Source organism: Rhamphochromis sp. 'chilingali' (genome assembly GCF_963969265.1).
Source record: "Rhamphochromis sp. 'chilingali' genome assembly, chromosome: 11".
In the NCBI taxonomy this organism is placed as follows: Eukaryota; Metazoa; Chordata; class Actinopteri; order Cichliformes; family Cichlidae; genus Rhamphochromis; species Rhamphochromis sp. 'chilingali'.
Genome location: NC_137938.1, coordinates 26561507 through 26583004, shown reverse-complemented (window position 1 = coordinate 26583004; position 21498 = coordinate 26561507). Strand labels below are relative to the sequence as shown.

The window sequence follows — 21498 nt, the reverse complement described above, 5'->3', positions numbered from 1 at the left end:
CTGTAATGTTCAGATGATGCTTTGGCAGCAGTGAGGTGTTTCATTTCCCTCGTGCTACCCTTGCTTATTGTGTTAGGGGTTTGTGGGTGGGCGTAGAGCGGCTTGGTTAAAAAAGGAAAGTGAAGAGGGGATGGAAACTGTTTTGTCTCACATCCTGTTCTGTCACCTGTGTGCCTGTCATCATACCCCTTTTTAATCTTTTCTTCTTGTTACATAAATACTTGATCACAAAAAGGTTTAAGGTGAATAATAAAGCTAAAGCAAGACATCACATTTTTTTATTATATTGATTTATTATATTTTTATGTTTTATTGTTTTTATTTATAAAAATATCTACATTTTTTTTAACATTAAAAAAACACATCAACACGCACACTAACAGACATAAGAGGTACAATGCCTGTGCACAGATTATCAAAAGAAAGGAAACCAGGTATTTGACTGTGCAATATATAAGTCTTACAAGGATACTGCAAACTTAAGAAGTCTTGGTGGCATAATGATGAAGACACTCTTAATGCAATATCCACAGTTCAAGTAAGGCCAGGTACATTTGTTGCATACCATCATCCCCTCTAATCTGCTAATCAGAAATTAAGACAAAGTGCCTAGAAATACTTTTACGATGGGACTCTGAGTTCACTGAGCTTTGGTCCGTAGCAGTCATTTACTCATGTCTGTACATAGTTTTAAAAAATGTTTTTTTATGTTCAGTCTTGAATGCATGCAGTGGAATATTTCTACTGATGCATAGTTTTCCAGCAGTGTTTCACTCCCCAGTTTTCAAAGAGTCAGTACAGGACCGGAGTCTCCTTAGAAGCAGCAAGCTAAGCAGGGAGGTTGCAGGCAAGTCTGTCAAGGCATGAAAGCCTGAGAAAGGACACAAACTATGATTGTCCAGGGAAGAAAAATGGGAGGTTTGGCCTGATTTCAGGTGCAGTCCATTCCTGCCCCGCCATCCCATTGGGTGAAGCCCTCTCCAGCATGATGTTGTCTGATTGCTTCCTTGATGCTCGACTGTGTGGACATAGATGCAAGTCTTACTGGAAAATAAGTCTGAGATCGTAAAATGGAAGTCTCTGGAGAGTGGGAAGCATTCTGATGAACAATGTGTGGCGTAGTTGAAGGTGAGCACCCACGACTATGGCTGGGAGATGGAGACCCTAAAGGAGAAGCACAGAGTATAAATTAAATACTGCAACTTTTGTTGTTTCTGTGTGTGAGACAAAAAGACGCTTGAATGCTCCTCACCGTTTTCTGTTAGGTTGCTCTCAACTGGTGAGACTGACATACAGTGCTGATCTTGGACTCTTATTTGCCTGGAGCCTCTTCCTCGTAACACATCTGCTATCTGTAAAACAATTTATTGTTCATTAAAAACTTTGTACGTGACTTAAAATAAGTCTCATAGTGATATACTAAAATAACTAGAGGGAAATGGTGCACTATTCAGGTTTGGCCTCTAGAGGGAACGATACACACATTTACTTCCCATTTTGGCTTCAACTCTTTCTTCCCACTAATAAGAGCTAGGCCAAGTAGGTTTTGCAACTGTTTGTATCTGTTCTGACATAAATTATGTAACACATAGCTGTGAATTCCCATAGTAAAATCATAGAGAGAGACTGAAAATTTGTACAAATATAAGGAACTGATTTACTGTTAGATCAGTAACCTTTAGGAGGTTTATTGTTTTCCAGCACAAGAAGCAGGAACATACAACCATAAAACAGAATAAAAGGAACAACACTGTATCAATGGAATTACAGCAATGTCCATTATATTTATTGTTTTTCCTCTTTGTCATCGCCTCACTCACTTTTTTGTTCTTGGCCACCATCACTGGGGTGTCATTGTGGTAGTTCTTGAGGCTACTGTCAGCTCCACTCTTCAGCAGCAGCCGCACTGTCTCCACCTGACCTCGGCCACATGCGCTGTGTAGGGCCGTGTTCCCACTATATGACTGGCTGTTGACATCACATCTATTCTGCAAAATAGAAAATCACCAGAAAATGATTCATAAAGGAAGCCAGAGTAGATGTCGGTAACTTAGAAAATGAAACAAGAGATAATGTCCCAAAGAGGTTGAGTGCAGTCTGTGATGAAGAAAGGAGAAAAGATTCACATATACAGCATAGCTGCTAAACTCTAAAAATAAAGAAAAACTACAATTATATTGCAATACTTTAAAAAGGACCCTAAGAAGAAAAAAGAATACAAAATTATGCACTGATAATGAGGTGGAAAGAGAAAAGCAGAATTATTTAACTCTGCTGAGTCACAACCCTTCTCTCCCCTCTTCTACCCACACAAATTCATTACCTCAATGAGGAAGTAGACCATGTCTGCGTTATTGCTCTCCACAGCATGCATGAGAGGACTCTGGCCACTTTTGATGTCCTGATTAGAGAGAAAAAAAAAGCACCATGGGAAAAGTCAGAGAATGCAGAGCGGAAATGCAAAAAAGCCGTGATGCTGTGAAACCCACAGTGCTGAGTCGGTACAACAGGGACTGACCATGGCATTGATGTCAGCTCCAGCATCCAGTAACATTCTTGCCAAATCCTTACGGCCCTGCAGAACAGCCAGATGGAGAGGGCTCAAACCTAAGAATAATAAAAAAAGGAAAAGCCTGCATTTTATATTCATGTTCAGATTTTATACGCATTGAAAAAACAGATATCAGTTACAGAGGTACAAATAAATGTCTTCAAAGCTGCTTGGAGATTTGGCAATGCGACACTACACTGACACCAGACCACAAAGGAAGGAAATGTCCTCTTCCCACCCACACACCCAAAACAACCAACCCAACCCATACCTGAGGGTGGCTTTACATTTTTCATACCCACCAACAGACTGTTAAGGCAGTTAAGGAGATTATAAGAATAGGTGTATTCACTGTAGTAATGTAGTAATGCATTTTTCTTTTCATAGCGCTTTCAGTCTGGAAACTGTGTCAGCGGTTTTTAATTCACTTCACCTGGTTGTGCACATGTTTCAACTGATAGATGTAAACGTAAACTGGGTCACAAATACAGGGGGCATGTGACAAAAACAACAAAAATAAACAGAAAATATATCAGGAAGTATAATTTGATTGCTAGCCAACCATGTTATATTTGATATTTTATGAATCAGTTAAACTAAATCAAAAATTATAATAATCTGAGATAAAAAGATGCTTGCAAATAATTACAGGCTTTATCACACTTAGTGAGAGCTAAAGAGGTGTAAGCAACCCTTTTAGTGTAATACATGCCAAGAAGTATCTTTAGTAACTCACCATCAAAATTTCGGATCTCAAGGCAGGTGGCAGATGATGGCATAGAAAGCACTACAGACAGGCAATCCCGCTGGTCATATTCACAGCAGAGGTGGAGCGCTGTTTGCCCATTACGGTCCAAGGCTGCAGGGTCAGCCCCTGCTTTCAACAAAGCTTCCACCATGTTTGCCTGCTTAGTTATCACTGCCAGATGAAGGGGAGTCTGAGGGGGAATAACAACAAAAATTATAGTTTAAACAAGCCAGATATATCACAGCTGATAACCATAAAGATGCAGTGCAGTGTTTCTCAAGCTTTTGGTTTTTTCACAAAGCCCACAAACAAGGGAAATACATACTTGACATAAAAAAGCACAGTGTTTACTTTGGCTAATTTACGATAACTATTCTTCTCAGTGAAGTTAAGAACGCGGTGTTTTCTTGTAAAGGCCTCTGTTTACCTATAACCTGTTCAACAGGTTAAAGGTCAATGAGACAAAAAACAACAACAACAAAAAAGAAGCAAGAACACATCAACACCTAGAAGAAACACACAATGACCATGAGCTGGCTTCACCTATGCATGTGTATTCCTAGATTTACACAAATACACTCACTAAGTGCAAAGTTTTCAGCACTTAAATTAATATATCTTACAGAACAAACACTGTCAACAAGAGTAGAAGCATCAGACTTTGTGATTAACTGAAAATGAGGAAGAACCTGTTCTGAACCGCAGTCGACAATGCCGGGAAAAGCAAAAGTCACTGTTCACCAGGTGTTTGCCTGGATGAATATTGTAAGCACTGACAAAAATCCCTTTAGCAATCTAGGATGTTCCTGTGGGTGAGGTCACCATGTATCATCCTGTTTATATTATGTCAATTAAGGCTTGGGAGGGCGCAGGCAACCTGGGGTTCATTAAGCAATCCTTAGTTCATAGTTCAGTCATAAAAGGGAAGTATTTAAACCTGGACTTTTTTAGCTGCTATTCTAGTTACACAATAAATGCAGCAAGTAGGAACGGACTGCTTCTCCAAGTTTCACTTTTGCTGTGTTACTACTAACGTGTGTGTGTGTCTGTGCACAGAGAGTTCGTTCCAGTAAAGACTATTAAAGTAGGTAGGGTAGCAGTGGGAGAACATCTTTGTGGAATTCCTCCAATGTGTCAATGCAACTTCCCTGAATCCTATGACTCACAAACATGCATAAGTACACAGTCATATACACAATCATGTTCCCTGAAAGATTTCCAGTATTTGAACTTTCTGCTATAAACATTTACTATAGAACAATATTATGAAATGCTACCATACTATTAACTTTTCCCAAACGCCATTAAGGACATGTCTTAAATCCCTTTCGATATTACTTTACCACTAAGGCCTTTTATGGCCTTTAATATAGACCCCCTTAGAGCTGGCAGGCTCTGGCTTTGGTTTCCTGTAATAGATTTCACAGTGACTAAACTAAATTTCAGCCAAGATAAGAGGAAAGGTAGGAAGGGAATGAAGGGGTGGAGAACAAGGGGAAAAAAACGGAAGTGGCAGAGGGGAGTCCAAGGGAAAGACAGGAGAACAAGGGAAAATCCCTTCTCTTTCCCTTGGGTCTGTCCTCATAGGCTTACATTCCCGAAAGATGAGTGGATCATCATGGATGAGGTAAAAAGATGACAGCAGTAGAGGTTTGGAGGCATGAAAAACAACCCCAGGCAGTTCCAAACAAGGGGAAGGCAGCACAAAGCGCCAAAGACTTGTCTTCTGCTGTGAGCACAAGAGGGTAAAGCCAGGCCTATTGCACAAATAAACATCACATGCTTACGTCAGTGTTGTTGGCAGTTACACTGATAGGATCAGTCAGTTCATCAACTATGGTTAGAAACCAAATTCTATAACCAAAGATATATGCAGTGAGAGATATAAAAAAAGAGAGCGAGAGACTGAGGGAGATAGAGAAACAACACAAGTGAGACAGAGAGAGAGAGGCACGCGCATGAAGGGAAAGTCCCTGTAAACTACCCTCTGAACCTCACTGCAAGGTATGTTGAGAAACAGCCCAAAGCAAGGCGGGGGGGAGGGAGGGGTCATGTGACTTCTCGGAACGAGGACACTAAAGTACACACACGGATGCCTTGTTTGTGCACACACATGCACACACGCTCACACTGAAAAATAAAATGGCATACCACCAACGTACCATAAACAAAAAGAAAACAATTATTCAATTGTTAAACTGCCAACCGCATACTGCACTGTAACGGTAACACGTCCACATGGTAGTCTCTGTTCTAATCCACATGGCAGTCAGTGCACGTTTTAGTGTGGGTGGCCCCAAAGGATTTAGTCCCCAAACCCCACAGTGTCAGCATCACGCTACATTATCCGCTGTCGTAAGAGAAGCAAAAGTTTACCATTGTAGTATGTGTTTGTGTAGCTGATAGCATGTGGGAGTATCAAACAGCTGTCTCTATACTATTGTTGTAGTTCTGGGAGTGGAAGGCAAATCATGCCGTGACACTTGCACTGCTCTTCAGTTACAATACTGATAGTAACACTCTGTCAAAATGTTCCATATGCAAAACCACAGAAACTCAGGATTTGTCATCATTGGATAAGTTGTATTTTAATTGTGCCTGGGTTTTTTTTTGTATTAGAAAATGGCCTGTGTCTTCTGGACTACGAAGTGAACTCAGTGTTTTTAAAATTTAAAAAGTTCCCTACCTTCATGTTGATAAGTTTATTCATTGTGCCTGGTTTTCAGTCAAAACCACACAATCTGGTAGGCAAATGACTGTGGCGGGACCTATGCCTGTAAATCTCCCTTTTTGGTTATAACTGTGTATGACTTCAAATGTGAGTGTGTATGTGCATGTATGTGTGTGTGAGTGTGTGTATTGCGTGCATGCATTTTCATACATAGGGCAAACACAGGATATCATAAAACCTATGCTGTCAAGCCTCAGCGATGAGGAGAGACAACAACTGATGATAGCACAAGCATTATTTCTGGTAAGCTTGCCTGTGGCGTTCAATGTGGTGTGAAACCCCACACTTGAGAACAAACTCCAGACTTGAGAACTGAAGCTCTGAAAAAGCTTGGTTGCTTTTCTATTGAGGAATGGAAAAGAGAAAGCCAGCAGAAATCAGGAGACAACAAAGGAGAAAAGAATGTTGAACTGTTGGCTTGGCACCAGTGCCTGGGACAGCCCTGGATTGGGAAACACTTAAAAGCAACTCCATATACACAATCCCAATAAAACATGTTGATAGAGTAAGTAGGGAGTTGCACTGCTCCATCATTTTTTTTGGGAAAAGTCACCCTAGTGAAACTGCATTGGATCTATTTGTCAAAAATCCAAAATTGCCCTGCACAAATTAAAACATGTGCAAAATACAAGTTTAAAAGGCGCTTTTGAAAATTTTACTGTGTAATTTTGCATATGAACATTTTTTTACTTAAGGTAAACACACTAGGGTTTCTGGGAGTTAGTGTGAGTCATTTTTGTGCCAATTAATCATATTGGCTTTCTTCTTTCTGAATTTCACAACATGGTAAATCCTACATGTAAACACTGAAAAATCCCTTGCTACATATACAGAAAGTGACCACTAGAAAACCATGTGCAAAATACAGAACACTGGAAATCACACATAGTCCTTCCCAGAATGTGCATGGCTTTGGCTTGTGGCAAGTACAGGTGGAGAAACCGGGAAGGGTGAATTCCACTGCACAACCCTCAGCTGCCATGACCGTAAGTGTGTGATAATGCACTGCAAGGCAAGGAGGAAACCAATTCACTTCCTCTTTCTTTCTTTTCCATGTAAGTGTTATCAGAAGGGTGAGACGGGGAAATATATTGTGCATGCTGAGGCTGTTTTACATGCTAAGCTTTTTCTGCAAGCGTGCACATGTCCACACATGCCAACAGCTCCATAATCAGCAAAGATTCTTCGCTTTAAACTATTTAAATTTCTTTGCAAATCCCTATGACTATAAAAGCTCTGTCTCCTGGCATTTAATGGTCAGAACTGTGTGCATGTGTATATTTGTCAGTAGCTTTATCAATGCATCTGTTTTACCTGGCGGAGATTGTTGTAGATATCAACGTCTTTATGACCCAACACCAAGAGCTGGATGAGTTTGTAGACTATGGCCAATGCTCCCTGGACCACGGCTATGTGGAGAGCTCTGTGAAGGACACATGCACACAAAAAAATGACACAGTCAACAAGTGTTGCATTTTCAAATTGGATTTAACATAACCTATTTCTCATTTTCAACCTGATTATCATTGATCAAACCTTTAAAAGCTAATCTCTTTTCAACCAAATCCCAATCCCAATCCCAAAACCCCTTCATGGCTGAAAAAGTGGTACATGTAACTCTTCACTATTTCCCCAATATGAATCAATATATGTACATATATGGAAATTAGTGTGTGCCTCATTCCTGACCTCTTGTCAGAAACCTGCAACCACTCTCTCTCTGCATCTGTGAGTCTCACTCACTCACTCACTCACTCACTCACTCACTAATTATTGTGCTAAATAAAAGAAGGCAGCACATGCACACAACCCACAATATTAGTCAGGAGAAGAAAATCATTTAATTTTTTTTAAATTGCAGGAAGTGTATTGGATAGCGTATAACAAGTTGTTGCAGACGATAAAGTTCTCGTCAAACCAAAGCTATTTACTTGTTAGGAAACATACTGTTGGGCATAATGCAACATGTGTAAAGTAATGAGTTATAGTCAACTCCAGAAGCATTTCCAGAGATGGAGCATAGACATACACAGACACACACATGAGCAAAGACTTGTTCCAAATTACCAAGCCTGACAAGTTAGTCTCGCTCTGCAAGCTGACAGAACTGTTTTCTTTTATTTCATTTTCTTACTGTGAAACCTGGGCTCTCAGTATTGACTCCAAAGCAAAAATGCTCAGCCACGTTCATGAATGCTTGCTTTGTTTATAACATTGTATGTCCTCTAGTATATAAAACAATACCTTTTGGATAGGTTAACAAGATTAAACTGCAAAACTACTGTGTGATTATGTGCTTGCATGAGTAATGGCAGTTCTTTACATCATATACAGAATTAACCTTTAAAATTAATGCATCCCCATCATAAACAACTTAAAACAACAAGTGGAAATGGAACAATAGCGAGCCTGGCTGAGTCTTTATTAGAAGCCACCTAGTAGCACTTACACACTAAAGCACAATGAAGCTTTGTTCACACATGGCCTATTGAAGAAGTAGGAGAACCAGGTCACCAGACTATTACTTGTGCTATTGTCAGACTGTCACAAGTATATATCACATGAACTTTAGACAGGAAGCTGGCAGTTTTAAAGTCCAATCCACTTATAAATGACAACTGAATTCTCCATGCATCGTCCTCAGGTAAAAGTTCATAACTTCCGTGCAAGTGTAAAAACACCTTAATTAACACGTAGCATGTAAAAACGAAAAACAACAGCTGTGGTTTTGCTAAAGCGATGAGCCAGACTAAGTCAGTGCCTGGAAAAACGTCTTAGATGGTTGCCCGGCAACTTTACTGTGGCAACAAACTTTTTGTTTGTTTTATTTTAACATGTACATCACATTTATATATAGATAAGATAAGATAAGATAAGATAAGATAGAACTTTATTAATCCCTCGGGTGGGTTCCTCTGGGAAATTCGACTTCCAAAAAGCACAGCAACGACCGAAGTTACAGTTACAGAATTGTTATATATATATATATATATATATATATATATATATATATATATATATATATATATATATATATATATATATATATATATATATATATATATATATATATATACACACACACACACACACATATATAAATACAGAGACAAATATAAATAAAATATACAAAGGGGATAAATAGAATAAATAGGAATAAAAAATAAAAATACAAGTGAATTGCACATTTCAAGTATTGAGTCTATTGCACTGTTGACTATTTACAAAAAGTATTGCACAAGGTATTGTACAGTGAGGTGAAGAGGCACTACAGCTTAGTTGTTCCCCCCTCCTTTGTCCTCCTGTTTCCCCTCCCTCTCCCCTCCAGAGAGGAGTTAAACAGTTTGATGGCGTGTGGGACAAAGGAGTTTTTAAGTCTGTTAGTTCTTGTCTTGGGGAGAAGCAACCTGTCACTGAACAGACTCTTCTGATTGTTTATGGCCGTGTGCAGAGGATGCCCAGCATTGTTCATAATGTCCATCAGTTTCTTTAATGTCCTTTTCTCTGCCACTGTCACCAGAGTGTCCAGCTTCATGCCGACCACAGAGCTAGCCTTCCTGATCAGTTTCTCCAGCCTGGATGAGTCCCTCTTTGCTGTGCTGCTCTAGATTAAATGACTGAGACATAGCATCTTCATAATTGTACTTTTTAATTGTTTTCTCCCTGTCGTTAGCATGTATGCTAAACTAAGCTAACCTGCGATAACCAAAGAAGGGGGCGATTATTTTGTGGCCTTTAAACTTAACATGTGGAGGACTAAAGCTTGTTTTTTGATCAAAATCAGCCAATTCTGCTTGATCACTTGATATAAGTTATAACACTGAAAGTTGCACTGACAAGTTCAGTAGATGTACAGCACTGACTCACAGTTCCTTTATCACACAACCTTATCAAGAAACCACTGTCTGTGATCTATACATGAAGCAAATGAACAAACACAGGGCGGGGTTTGGGGCAGGGAAGGGCAGGAAACTGATTGGTGGTGCAGAGGCATGTTGTAGAAAACAGTTTATCAGTTTTCACATTTTTCTTTTTTTGCTCTATCAGAAGAAGCAGCTTCCAGTAAGACCCAGACAAGTTTTATGTCACTTCCTGTTGTCACTAACAAAGACAGCATTCTTTTTCCTCTATCTTGGTCTATGTGCACTGAAATCTAGTTATTAAGCCGTATGGTTTCTGACAGGGGCTTTCTTTAGTTTTGCTCAGTCAGCTTCAACAGATAAGTCATAATCAGACATACAGTGCAATTATGCAACAGGAAACAGAGACAGTTCTTTAGAACAAGTTAAAAGTACCTTTGAAGGCAATATGAGGTCAAAAACATAAGTTCATATAATGACAAAAGCACTTGCAACACTTTGCAACACTCTCAGTTAAGTGAGATGTGTCCCAGTGACACAAAGTTAAGTTAAAGAAGAGTCGCGCTTGAAAAGAAATAGCTTAAACTGATTACAATTTTCAACATTACATACTACATATTAAGATTTCCCCAGTATTATTTTTTTTATCTGTGTCCTGGCATTTAATGATCATAAATATTCCTTCAAAGTGTGTTCTGTAACCAACATTCACTTGGCAGTTGCAGGAAATATGTGTGTGTGTGTGTGTGTGTGTGTGTGTGTGTGTGTGTGTGTGTGTGTGTGTGTGTGTGTGTGTGTGTGTGTGTGTGTGTGTGTGTGTGTGTGTACTAAAAGAATGCAAAATAAATGCAAAAAGTAGATAAACCATCTGTGCATATGTATATGCATGCTTAATTCTAAAAGCCACGCTTAAGCAAGGCAAAACAAATGTTCTCTGTGCAAGAGTAGTTTTCAAGTGTGACTGCAATAAACAATTTTGTATGTCAAGTGTGCAGGGCGGTTCTTCCCTCAGCAGATCCCTGTTCCTGTAACTAAGCTCAGCAGAGTGAAGAAATCTGCATCAACAAAGGTTTGGTTATATTTACTGTACATGTTATTGGCTACCCATAACTAGCTTTAAAAAGCACCTGCAGTGTCTCCACAATAAACACTACAGTAAAGGAGATAATCATTCATGGCACAGTATACCTGGTCTCAAACATAGTGACAGGCAATTCATATATGACTTTAGCAGAGTTTTGTGATTCTGAGCCCTGAGAAAAGTGTGAAAAATAGATTTATCTTTGGATCATTCATCAATAACCCTTAACAAACTTAATATTCAGATCCTTTGCCTCCATGTATGCCTATTATCATTCTGTTTATCTTGCGCAGCCCTTTTATATCATCATCTATGTGTCTCTTTTCTCTTAAGATGAAACTGCACTGTTTCTTGTTCCTGGAAGTGGGGCAGACCACAGCCCCAGATAACCCCAGGCCCAGCAGCCCTGACGCACACAGGAGTCCCAAGCTTAACACAGATGGTAACTGTGTGTATGTGTGAGAGAGAGAGAGAGAGAGAGAGAGAGAGAGAGAGAGAGAGAGAGAGAGAGAGAGAGAAGGCATGTGGTATCCTGTTTGGTATGGAGGGTGAGAGTGCAGCCAGACTGAATGATCAGACTGAAGCCTAACATTTCCTGTGGTCTGTGGACCAGCTGAGCAATGAGATGATGTGTCAGTTTGAACGTGTAGTAAACAAAAGAGAAGCAGAGTCACACCACAGTCCAGTTAACAAGAAATGACGACTTACTTCACATCCTACTGTGCTCGTCATTAACAATTATACTACTTTCAGTCTATGATGGTGCAAATATATTTATGTGGGAACTTTGATGAGCAAGTAGTTTATTATATAAATATACTGTTTGTCATTGCATCCACTAGAGCAAGTTAAAAACTTTACTATGCAAAGAAAAAGCAGTTCTGGCCTGACTCACATTTTAAATCCTTTAATCGTGGATGGATGCAAGTTAAAGAGGAGAAATACTAGCTGTTAGAGTTCAATCAAAAGCACTCATAATTCTATAAGATCTTGAACTTTCATATCTGTGGAGGCACCATCAGTGCCAACTAATGTAAAACGGCTTTACAGGACTATCCAAAAGTCTTGAGCCACCAGAGCCAGTGGTCTTCAATAATAGTTCTCCAGATTTTCTGAAGGTCTTTCAAAGTTTTTATATGTTTCTATATGTCCTCAACCAGAAAAGGCCTTGGATGGATGGACTGGTTACATTAACAAAAGTGATCCTTCACATGCAAGTGATAAGTGATTCAGTCTTATCATTTTTGTGGACTTTCAAGATTAAGTGCAAGTTAGTGTTCTCAAGACCATCTCACCATTACACAAAAAGAGAAAGAAAACAGAAATTCCAGTTTAGAGTTTTTCAACTGATAAACTTACATCTAAACACAACTCAAATATCCATGCTCCCAGAGGACAAACCTAATAATTTTTTAGTTTTCATCTAATCAAACTTAAATGTGTCAGTTTAAACCTATGCACTGAATGGATGCAAGCTGATAAAGCTGAATAAATGCAGTTTGAATAAGAGCATTGCTAAACTATGTATGTCATGGTATGTAACTATGTAACTGACTGACTGGAAGCATACATGTAGGAGCTGTAAGTAAATCAACAGTTTTGCACATCTTCCATTGAAATGACAGTGTAACAGAACAGAAAAGAGGAGTGAGAGAGAGAGAGAGAGAGAGAGAGTGAGAAAGAGAGAGAGAGAGAGAGAGATGAACCTGATAGAAAGAAAGCGGTAAATGAGGAAGTCAAGAGCGGATGTTTGGGTTTTTTGAGCCCATTCATTTAAAAAACACAGAGAAGAAAAGAGAGAGACAGAGACACCTGAGAAAAACCACAACAGCTTTTTAAAACTGAGCACTCACTGGTTTTCCCGAAACTAAGGGGCTCAGAGGCGCTGAGAACAAATCCCATTGACGTAAAAGCAGGCGCATGCTCACCATCAAACACATTATGTATACACGCACATACATACACACACACACAAACACACACTCACACTCATATGCATACAGTGTGAAAAACGAGAGGGTGCTGTAAATGTTTCTTTCTGAAGAATTCACACAAAATTTTAAACAACCACAAAGCAGCAAGAAGGTAACCGATGCCTGCGAAAGCAAAGGGACTAGGTGTTGTGTAAGGTTTCTGCACTTAATCTGTCTTGCACCGAGTTTCTGCTAATGAGACAGACTTTTGATTTGCATTATGCCTACACAGCAAGTTTAGTGTACAACTGTGAGGTGCACAAGTGGAGATAAAAAAAAATAAAATCAGAGCACAGCTAAGATGTCAAAGGTGGTTTAAAAAAAAAAAACTTACTTTAATAGAATATAAAATAAAAACTGTTGTTTTTAAAGCTTTTTTTGATCTGAGACATGCATTCATCTACTTCCGTGGAACCATCTGTTAAAGATGGATATGTCATTGCAGTTACAAAGCAAATATGAGATAATAAGCAGCTGTAAGATACCACGGGACTTAACTTGTGGCTCGGCTAAATATTGGTCATCATGAGGTTTGGTTTTTTTTGAGTGAATGCAAATGATGATGATACTTTTTGAAACTGCATGATCAAAGTGCCAATAAATTCTTGGACATGCTTTGCTTTCGGTCACATGATTCTTTGTGTCTTTGTATGAATTTCTGTAGTTTATTAGTGTGTGGGTGGTAGATTTTGACAAAGTAAAGTAACCATGCGTTAAAGTTTAATATTTGCATTCATGTGGTCTCGAAAACTCCTCTGGTGCCCTGTGTATTCTCACTACCACCACCTCACGCCTCGAGGGACCAGTCAGCTGACTCTGGATTGTTCAACATGTGAATACCAACAAATCACTCTCAGCCTAGATCTATAGTATACCTGTAGCTTCCAGGTTAATATGTTAGGTATGTTAAATCTCAATAAGTCCTTATCAGCAGTGAAAATGCAGTCAATAATGGGAGGGCACACTGACTGACTGTACCTACTCAGTATGCACAGTCAGGTGAGTCATGGAGATCAAATAAACAAAGAACGCTACTGATATCTCACGTCCAGATTGTGCAACAGCAGAAGTTTTGTCTTCGACAGCAGGACATTGACATTAATGTTGTTTGGGTTGTTCCTCGTAAATCAATTGCACTGACATCTTATTGAAGTGAACAGTTTTCCTTGAGAACTTAGTTTAGACTTAAAAAAGTGAAAGCAATAGTAATGATCAGACTGCACGTTTTCATCACAAGGGCCTTTTGATTTTTGGTAAGAAGTTGTGATACATGATTAATGTTAGAAAGCTTTCTAATAAAAACACTTTGATATATAATACAGTAGGAATAATATGACTGCACAATTCCATGCAGCTGCTTTAGTTTCAGGGGTATCGTCGCATTACGAAGGGTGACTGGGAAAGTTGAATCAAACAAAAGCATCATTAACTGCATATGGTTTTCCTACGGTGAAACTCAAAACGTCTGTTGTGAAACTGGATTAGGATGCGTACTCATACACCTATACACTGGAAAACACATTGAGATAATGGGATATGTGTGAAACCTATAGCTTAAATATAATCACTTGCTATCATTTGCATGTTTGAATAAAGAGGCGTGGTCAGGAGCTGAAAAATGAAGCCAACATGTACATGCATGTTAGTTGACTTAGCTATTTTAAGTTAAATCAACTCATATTGACTCCCATATGTATGTGATATACCCACACGCTTTCCTAACCAAGCTAGCTAAGTGGCACTGTAAAGTTAACTCTCCATGTCCTTTTTATATCTATAGAAACTTTTTGCTCCCAAATGACCACCATCATGAAGCTAAAGTTGCAATCATTATACCATGGCCATCTTTTACATACAGTTTGTGATTTTAATGTTCATGGTGTTGAGGATGAGTCTGAACTTGTTGCATATGTCCTTCTATTTACTGTCACTGGCCATGTTATACGGTTTAAAAATGACAATATGAGTCAGATTTAAACTTTACATTTTTTTGTAACAATAAACTTTTTTCTGACAAAGTTTAAGCTGAGTGCAACTTTCATATCTGGCAATTGATGAGTCACCACTTCTGAGAAGTTGGGATTGACTTGAATCTCAGACTCATACTGTACAGTAGACCTCAATTTTCAAACCATTATCCTCTTAGAAGTCCCTCTAATGAAAATTTCTTGAAGTGAAATGATTGTGCTGAATTTTCAAATCCATAAAATGTGCCAAGTTATGACTTTCAAAATGACAAATGACACAATCATGCACAAGGTGGATGAATCATCTTTTAAGTTTACTATATACACCAGTTACCTGGATGGATGGATTGATTGTATATCATAAAGTGACACCCAAATATCAGAATGAAAAAGAAAAGAATCAACATACGTATCTCCATCTTCATCTTGTCTTGTTGCTTGAGCGATACTAGCCAGGACGTTTTCAGTTTGGTGGGCCACAACATTATTTGGCTCTGAGAGATGAGGCAGGCAGAACACTGGGTAATGACCTAAGCAGGGATGACACAGAATGAGAAATAGAAACAATGAGAAAGAGAAATAAAAAGAAGTTTGCAGGGAGAGAGAAAGAAAAGAGAAATGATGAAGATATAAATGAATAATTAGAAAAGCTCCTGGCAAGCAAGTGATTTCTGTAATAAGGAAGTGGATAAGTTACAAGTCATATACTGTAAATATGAGTGTGCTGTATTCAATTATAAATTATGAGCTACTTTGATTCATGCAGTGAACACACTAATGAGGGGTACAGTAGGTGTAAAATAGCTTAGTGGGCATTTTCAGCAGCAGTAGCTTCTCTATGGTCTCTGACTTCACTGTCTTTTCTGCCACAATGTCACACTGGCAGAGAAAACCACTAAAGAAAGGGGAGGAGGAGCTGTCTGTTGCCACAGTTTTAAAAATCAAAACAGCATTAGCAGGTAATGCCCTGTAATACCACAAAAATGATATGCCCCAACATGTAGTGCCTTGCTCTGTCCTCCAAACCTACATTTTGTCAGCTAGTCTGATCATTTTACCCACAGGCTGCTATTTCACGTATTATTGGTTAAACCAAACAAATATTCAATGCGTTTTTCTTTGGAGAACAGTGAAATCAAAACTTCAGATGGTAATTTTACAGACATCTCATGGTCTCATAGTCTCATGGTCCAATTCTTACTTTGGGGTTTAAACACTTACAATATTTAAAAACAAAACAAAATAATAAAGCTGTTGCACAACATACTGCAGTATTAGACTTAATGTTGGCCAGCAGGGCTTACCGTAAGGGAAAAAGCATATGGGGTATCCATTTGGAATCTGTCCTTCCAGCTGCCTGGGAGTCACTGGTGCTATGCCGACTCTTTCCACGGGATCGGCTAAAGTCTTATCTTCCGGAGGAGAAAATCGGTCTTCTCTTTCTGCTTTAGACGGTGACAGTCTCTTGGTCTCCGGTTCGACAGGAATCGGGCGTTTCCTAAAAGGAAGCTGTGAGGCAGATCTATCCGCTGGACGCTTGCGAGAAGTACTGGTTGGTGAGACCGATACGCCTCTGACCGTGGGGCAGTTTTCATCTAAACTGTCCGCCCCTGTGAACGCCGGAGGTGCAGGTGAACCGCCTGTTACCCGAGCGTCCCTGGAGCCACAGGCTGGAGTCCCCCCGGCGTTCCCACGCACTCGGACATTGGTGCGCAAATCCAGCGGCACTGGGGCAACCGACTTGTGGGTACCGTTCATGGTCATGATCCTTGGCATCAACTGGGAGAGATTCTTCGAGATCTGAAGAAGTTTATTGGAATCAGTCAAAGCAAAGTGAACCGACCGTGCGCAATTCCCATATCCATGAAATCAACTGGACAGCGATCAGACCATCACCCTGTTTCCTTTTGAGTCACTAGTGGGGTTTAGATAAGCGTTCGAATTCAATGACCTGTGGGGGGAAAAACACAAAAATTTAAAATAAAATAGTCTACATGTGAAGAAACGCTAAGAGATAAGGTACTTATGTGTGTCCTAGTGCACCTATGACAAGGTAGAGTGCAGCTGCGCGACTTTCATCTGCTTTTAATGAAGTGTCAGAGCGACACGGTGCTTTCCCTTTAAACCGAAACAAAACGATTCTACCACTTAACTTTATACTAAGAAAGGCAGGAAAACAGCGACGAATTCATAGCATTCTTGCATTTCCGACTTCTGACATCTGTCTGTTTTGCATGCAAGTTAAAAACATTTAACACCGAATTTCGCAAGAAGTTCATGGCTCGTTGCTTGTTCAGAGACTCTGTGCAATAGCAATGTACAGAACAAACACGGAGGAACTAGTCGACTGTCGATCGACTGTCCAGCACATGATCAATAGGTGACAACTTTTTTCTTTTAAAATAGTTCAACATTGTTTCACATTTAATGTTTCAACATTAAATTTGGATTCAATACAAATTTTGATTTGTGAGCAACTTTCAGTTTAGCAAGGTAATCAAAGTATTCATTAAATTACCTTGCAGAAACTATTACTACTAACTACTATCAAAACATGAAAAAACAACCCTTTCTGTTACAAAGACGAAGTCAAGGAAAAGATGACTTGATGCTAGATTCAAACATAATAATTTTTTAAGGCTGTCTCAGCCGAGTTTAGAGCAAAATATTTTATTTTGCTAGAGACTGGTCATGAGTAAATAAACGAATAGCCACACTATTAACTGGGAACTACATGAATATTGCTTTGCTTTCTGTCTTTTTTGTTTGTTTTTTTATAATTCAATTCAGGTTCAGCTATATATCCTCAAATCACAACAAATACTGCCCCAAGGAGCCTTAAACCATAGCAATCAGTCAGACACCAACCTCTCAGAGAACAGAACAGGTGAAGGCTCACGCAGGTTCATCCAGTCGTGCAGTAACTTCTAAAAGAAGCATGAACTTCCCTAAGATTTTGTTACTTACCTGTGTATTTGGAAGGCCTATCATTGATTACTTGATGCTGTGAGTTATGGGCTCTTCTGCGCATGCTCTGCACAGCCATGTGGTGGTGGCCAAATGAGACCTTTCAGGGCTAAAGAAAATTAAGCAATATTGGAACTGCAGTTCCTCAAATGACCACTTCAGGCTGACTCCTAAAGAAAGTCCGTCCACATGGACTCCAGTATTAAAGTAACCAGTTTAACAGCACAATTTATTTTAATTAAAGTCCATAATTGTGGTCCTACTATAGCTTTTGGAGCGTTTTTAATGCAATTATCTGACTAGTAATTTGGGTAGTCCTATCCATCCATCTATCCATCCATCCTCTTGTTAGCACTAATAAGTAGGTCTCTATGTCTGTGCCAGGCATCTATATAGTTTGAAAATCAAGCTTGCAAGCTTTTTGACTCTTCTAAATTTTGTGACATCTAATAAAACAACATTGTGACAGTTATAAAGCAGACCACAAATTAATGTGTGACATCGTTTTGTATGCTATCTGTGGTGATGCCCTGCCTGACAAACGCGCTGGCCATACCTTTATAGTTCAATGTCATGATCTATATCAAGGTCATGCCCCAGAGTTCTCTGTGTTTTCAGTAAGCAAAGACTAGCAAAGGAATAGTTGAACTACTCAACTCATTATGCAAAGAAGTAGTGCAGCTACCAGAAAGTTACTGAAACCAGCAGGTTACTGAAACAAGCTACTCCAACAATGCATTTAGTGTTTTCCTTTCTGTTACTGTAAATATGTTCACTGTGCAAGCATAGCCACATGCTTGGACCATGGCTTCTACCTTGTATTTAGAGTAATTTAAGCTGTTTCTGCCATATAGCAAGCAAACACATTTCATGAGGAAGAGGTGACAAAAGACAAAAGATTTTGAAAGGTAAACTTCCCTTTTGAAATTTTCAAGGATCCCCTAATGATGAGAGGTTGCATACATCCTGGACAGCTCAACAGCCTGTCGCAGAGCAAACACAGAGATATAGACAACCATTCACACTCACACCTAGGGGGCAATTTAAAAATTACCAGTTAACCTAACCCCACTAACTGCATGTCTGGGAGAAACTGTGCAAGCACGGGGTCCCAGCCAGATGGTGGAGTTGAGTGCTAACACCTTCACCACAATGCTGCCTTAGTTCAAATAAGGCTTAATGTGACATTGTCAGCATTTGTCTCAAATATTTGATTAGTTTATCCCTTGCCTTGAGTTGGTGATATCACCAGGCTGCAGATCAGAGCTGAATTCAAGCAATCTCCAAAGGGATTAGGGATAAAGGAAGATTGACTCATCAGTTAATTCATGTTACTGCTACGCTTACAGGTACCCACCTTTCCTGATATCAAATTCTGCATGCAATCCTGAAAATGCAAACACATGCAAAAATCACATCTCATCTTCTTATCTTTAATCTTATCCCACCCCACCCTCTGCCATGTTCAGATTACCTTGGTCAATTTGGGACTTTCCTCTTTCCACTGAAGTGTGGAGTGGGCAACGGAAAGTTAAGTATAGTGTCTAAAGTCCCTAAAAAGCCCTGACACTATACAAACAAGATCTGCAGCTGTTGGGTTATTCAAGCATTATGGTCTGGATTTAAGTGTCAGCCTTTATGAAAATTACATGCTTACTTCTTTTACACCCGGCCTGATCCTGAACACGCACTTCATATCGATTACAGCAGGATGAAAGTTTGGTGAAGTTACTGAAGTTTGGTGACATTTAAGAAGATGCAAATATATGTCAACAGAACATCTTCTCACACTCATTTAACATTTTAGGGACTTAATTCAGGCTTCAGGTGAAGTAATAATCATAGATGATAGAAAGTAAAATATGGACACAAGCTGCAAAACACTGAAATGGGGCCCTCTTGTGCTCTGAGAGCACAGGTGCATCTTGAATCTTTTTAAAAAATGCAGACATGAATTGAATCTTGCAAAAACATAAATAAATAATTTGGGCCTAAACAAACTTCTGATGTGTTCCCCTGATTAGTGGGTTTGATAGCTGTTATTACTAGCAGATGGAGGAGCACTAACCTACTGCAGCATTTACAGCTACAGAAAATGTGACTTTTAGTGAGTCAAAAGACCAAAGCATTTTTGAAATGTGATATGTATGTTCTTCACTTAACGCAGAGTCAACTGGAATTTAAGTGAAAAGTAATGTAAGTAAAGTAAAAATAAAAATAAAATGAAAAGACTGCATGGCAGCTGAAAACTGGATGTGCTTAGTCTGATAGGCTGAGTTAGTGTCTCCCCCTTGTGGATACTTCAAGCCAGGCTTCATTTAGACGATGCATGATTAGATGTATCTACTGTATATGTAATACCTGTTTGAAATGTAATTTAAACAAGATACTGACTCGGTATCAAAAAAGAGCAAGAATGAAAATATGTCAGTAAATGTAAAATGAAAATCTTTTCATTTACATTTCACACCTGGGGATTTGTATCTGCTCCTGTCCATTCTGGATTGAGTCCCAGTACAGTTTACATACTGTGCCAAAATCTCAAGCCACCTCTCCTTGCTTCATTTTTTTCCCTTCCAAGGAACCAGACTTTGTTGTAATTATTTTTAGAAGGACTTGATCTGTAGTTGGTCTTTTAAAGTTTTTCTTGGGCTGCCTTTTCACTCATTTTCAGTTCAGTCTTCATACCTGACTATTTTCACCTTTTATGTATTGATTGAAGTGTCAGGCCTAGAAAAAAATATATACAGTAGATGAAAGTCGTGTCCTTAAGAAAAAGGAACAAATCCAACAAGGATCTGACACAGAGCCTAAAAGATGCATCTGGCCTTTCAGTACTGTTCACTGAAGCCTCATCAGAAATGCTCTCGGTGGAAAGGTGCCTGTCGAGATCTTATTCTTAATGAAGGGGAAAATGGAGAAAAGGCTGCACATGAACTGGACTAAAAATTAGTAGCAACAGATTTTAAGAAGTGATGAATCCAAATGAAAAATTTGGAGGTTTTCCAGACTAATATTTAGTTTGTTTTCTTTTAACTTTAGCATTTTGTGAACATCGTATATTTGACATGGTTATTATTTGTGCTATCAGCCTCCTGAAAAGCCATTAGCAGATCAGTGCTCTTTGCTATGAAGTGGTTAGGTGGATAGCAAAGTATGAAAGAAATACCTGACCACAGAAACTGACAAAAACAGCAAATTTTGCTTTTTAAAAACTGTATGATATTTTCTTGAACAATGTATATGTTGAGTTTTACTAAATACCGGGGAGGTGTTTTGAGTTGTGCTGATATAAGATGATTAAAAAAAAGACAAACTTTAAAAATGCAGTAGTCAGAATCCTCACAGATACATGAAAATGTGATAACATTGCCTCAGGATTGAAGACACTTCATTGGCTCCCATAGCTATATATAATTACCTTAAAAATGTGTTCTGTCTTGGTCCCCAAGTACAACACAAATTCCAGAAAAGTTGTGACATTCTTTAAATTTGAACGTAATGAAAACTAGAAAACAATATTTTATGCACAATAGAACAAATGTTCAAACTGGGAAACTGGACACCTTCATCCACTAAATGTGTTCATTTCAAATTTGATGTCTCTACAGGTCAAAAGA

General features: G+C 39.0%; 1 protein-coding gene across 2 annotated transcripts; it reads right to left on the bottom strand.

The window, feature by feature from the left end:
* Nucleotides 1-301: 301 nt before the first annotated feature.
* On the bottom strand, nucleotides 302-18492 carry bcl3 (BCL3 transcription coactivator). 2 transcript variants are annotated; one of them, XM_080895638.1, is made up of 10 exons: nucleotides 17780-18492; nucleotides 16216-16862; nucleotides 15321-15441; nucleotides 7345-7453; nucleotides 3288-3489; nucleotides 2519-2607; nucleotides 2324-2401; nucleotides 1821-1988; nucleotides 1253-1352; nucleotides 302-1164 (listed from the first exon to the last, which is right to left on the bottom strand). In XM_080895638.1, exons 2-10 carry the CDS (start codon nucleotides 16685-16687, stop codon nucleotides 932-934), a joined length of 1572 nt encoding a protein of 523 aa, XP_080751764.1. In that variant the 5' UTR covers nucleotides 16688-16862; nucleotides 17780-18492; the 3' UTR covers nucleotides 302-931. The 2 variants fall into 2 exon arrangements, with proteins under 2 accessions (XP_080751764.1, XP_080751765.1); XM_080895639.1 differs by lacking the exon at nucleotides 17780-18492 and adding an exon at nucleotides 16955-17445.
* Between the last annotated feature and the right edge of the window lie 3006 nt (nucleotides 18493-21498).